The following is a 2,500-nucleotide window of genomic DNA, read 5'->3' as shown; positions in this document are numbered from 1 at the left end:
TATATATATATAAAACGGAGTATTGCTGCCTCTCTCTCTCTCCCTCCCTCTCTTATATATATATATATATATATATATATATATATATATATATATATATATGCAGCTATACTCCATTTTTTTAGGGTGTGCATGCTGGGGTATGTTCTCATTTCCATAACCCACCGAACGCTGACATGGGTTACAGGATCTTTAACGTGCGTATTTGATCCTCTGCGTGTGCATGCACACCTGAGCATCAGCAGTACGGTTGATGGAGGGGACGAGGTAGGTGCTGGCCAGGGAGGAGTGGGTGAGGATGGAGGTCATGCCGGAGGACCTGGACGAGGGGTTGCTGACGAAGACGGAGACGTCGGCCTTGAGGCAGGTGACCAGCAGTCCGTCCTGAAGCTTGTCCTGGCTCAGGGGGCTGGCCGTAGTGCGCACCTCCTCCACCAGGGGGCGCCCCGCGGCCACCTGTCGGGACAGCGCCACCCCGCCCAGGTACGTCGGCTTCTTGGGCGTCCGGATCTGGACCTGAGGTCAGGATTCCCTGATAGCTGTGCACACCTGGTGGTACTTACACAACACACATCTTACTCACCTCATCGCACCTGGCGGTACCTGCACAACACACATCTTACACACCTCATCACACCTGGCGGTACTTACACAACACACATCTTACACACCTCATCATACCTGGCGGTACTTACACAACACACATCTTACACACCTCATCATACCTGGCGGTACTTGCACAACACACATCTTACACACCTCATCACACCTGGCGGTACCTGCACAACACACATCTTACACACCTCATCACACCTGGCGGTACTTGCACACCTCATCACACCTGGCGGTCCTTACACAACACACATCTTACACACCTCATCACACCTGGCGGTCCTTACACAACACACATCTTACACACCTCATCACACCTGGCGGTCCTTACACAACACACATCTTACACACATCATACCTGGTGGTACTTACACAACACACATCTTACACACCTCATCACACCTGGCGGTACTTACACAACACACACATCTTACACACATCATACCTGGCGGTACTTACACAACACACACATCTTACACACCTCATCACACCTGGCGGTCCTTACACAACACACATCTTACACACTTCATCACACCTGGCGGTCCTTACACAACACACATCTTACACACATCATACCTGGTGGTACTTACACAACACACATCTTACACACCTCATCACACCTGGCGGTCCTTACACAACACACACATCTTACACACATCATACCTGGTGGTACTTACACAACACACACATCTTACACACCTCATCACACCTGGCGGTCCTTACACAACACACATCTTACACACATCATACCTGGTGGTACTTACACAACACACATCTTACACACCTCATCACACCTGGCGGTCCTTACACAACACACACATCTTACACACATCATACCTGGTGGTACTTACACAACACACATCTTACACACCTTTTTTTTTTTTTTTTTTTAACTGAACCAACAGAGTGAAATTTAATCGTGCTCCCATTTTCTTTGGAAACGATGAATTCTCTCTACTTACTCAGTAATCGAAATATTAGACAATTTTGATTACAAAAACCAAAAAAAAAAAAAAGAGTATATATATTGCGCTCTGCTTCGTTAACACTCTCGTGATTCGGAGTGTTTTTTTTTTTTTTTTTTTTTTTTTTTTTTTTTTTTTTTACCCGGACTTTCTTGGGTCGACCACCGTTTTATTTTGTATATAAATCACACAATGCCAAATAAATAAATAGCGTTTATGGAATAAATACGACTTTTCACTCACTGATTTTGGGCTTGTTACAATAATATTGAAGGAAAATGTACAAGTCATACAATTAAGTGTACAAAACTTATCTGTTGTTTTTTTTTTTGTTGTTTTGTTTTTTTGTGTTTTTTTTTTCACCTTCATTCATACACAATTCTAAGTCTGTCTGTTTCTTCATATATGGACAATCACGTTGCAAAACTTTAGTGTTGGAAGATTGTTTGGTTTGTCTGGGGGGTGGGGAGGGGTTGAGGGGGCCGGGGGGGGGGGGGGTGTTCATGCTCTGGTGTGCTTTCTGTGTGCATATTTGTCTCTTTCTCACTTCTCATTTGATCATTTGACGTTATTTGTAGATGGAAGTGTTTTTTTCCATGTGAATTCGTCTTGTTTCAAATTCTCGTTCAAAAATAACCTGTAAGGAAAAGATTGATTTGGTCTTTTTATAGATACTGACACACATTTTACCCACTAAAATTATATTATTGATATACGCATAATTTCCTTTTAGATATGGCGAATTTTCAATCCCAAACAGGATATCTGATGCTGACAGTTTCAAGTGGACACTTGTTTCTGTTAGTAGTTTTTGTTCAATATACTTCCAGAAGTTGTGTGTTACTGGGCAATCAAAAAAAAAGTGCCGTAGTGCGCACCTCCTCCACCAGGGGGGCGCCCCGCGCCACCTGTCGGGACAGCGC

The 2,500-nt window shown here is 43.8% G+C and overlaps 1 protein-coding gene across 2 annotated transcripts in view; it reads right to left on the bottom strand.

Annotated features, from left to right (window-relative positions):
* Window positions 1-2,500, bottom strand: part of LOC143300567 (uncharacterized) — an 18,149-nt gene that overhangs the window by 12,820 nt on the left and 2,829 nt on the right. For both annotated transcript variants that reach the window (XM_076614326.1, XM_076614327.1), the window contains exon 4: window positions 232-516. In XM_076614326.1, the coding sequence (XP_076470441.1) occupies window positions 232-516 (285 nt within the window). The remainder of the gene's footprint in view (window positions 1-231; window positions 517-2,500) is intronic.

This window comes from Babylonia areolata, chromosome 26, assembly GCF_041734735.1.
Source record: "Babylonia areolata isolate BAREFJ2019XMU chromosome 26, ASM4173473v1, whole genome shotgun sequence".
Classification (NCBI taxonomy): Eukaryota; Metazoa; Mollusca; class Gastropoda; order Neogastropoda; family Buccinidae; genus Babylonia; species Babylonia areolata.
The sequence above is the reverse complement of the archived record's forward strand: the minus strand, read 5'-3'. Positions and strand labels throughout refer to the sequence as shown.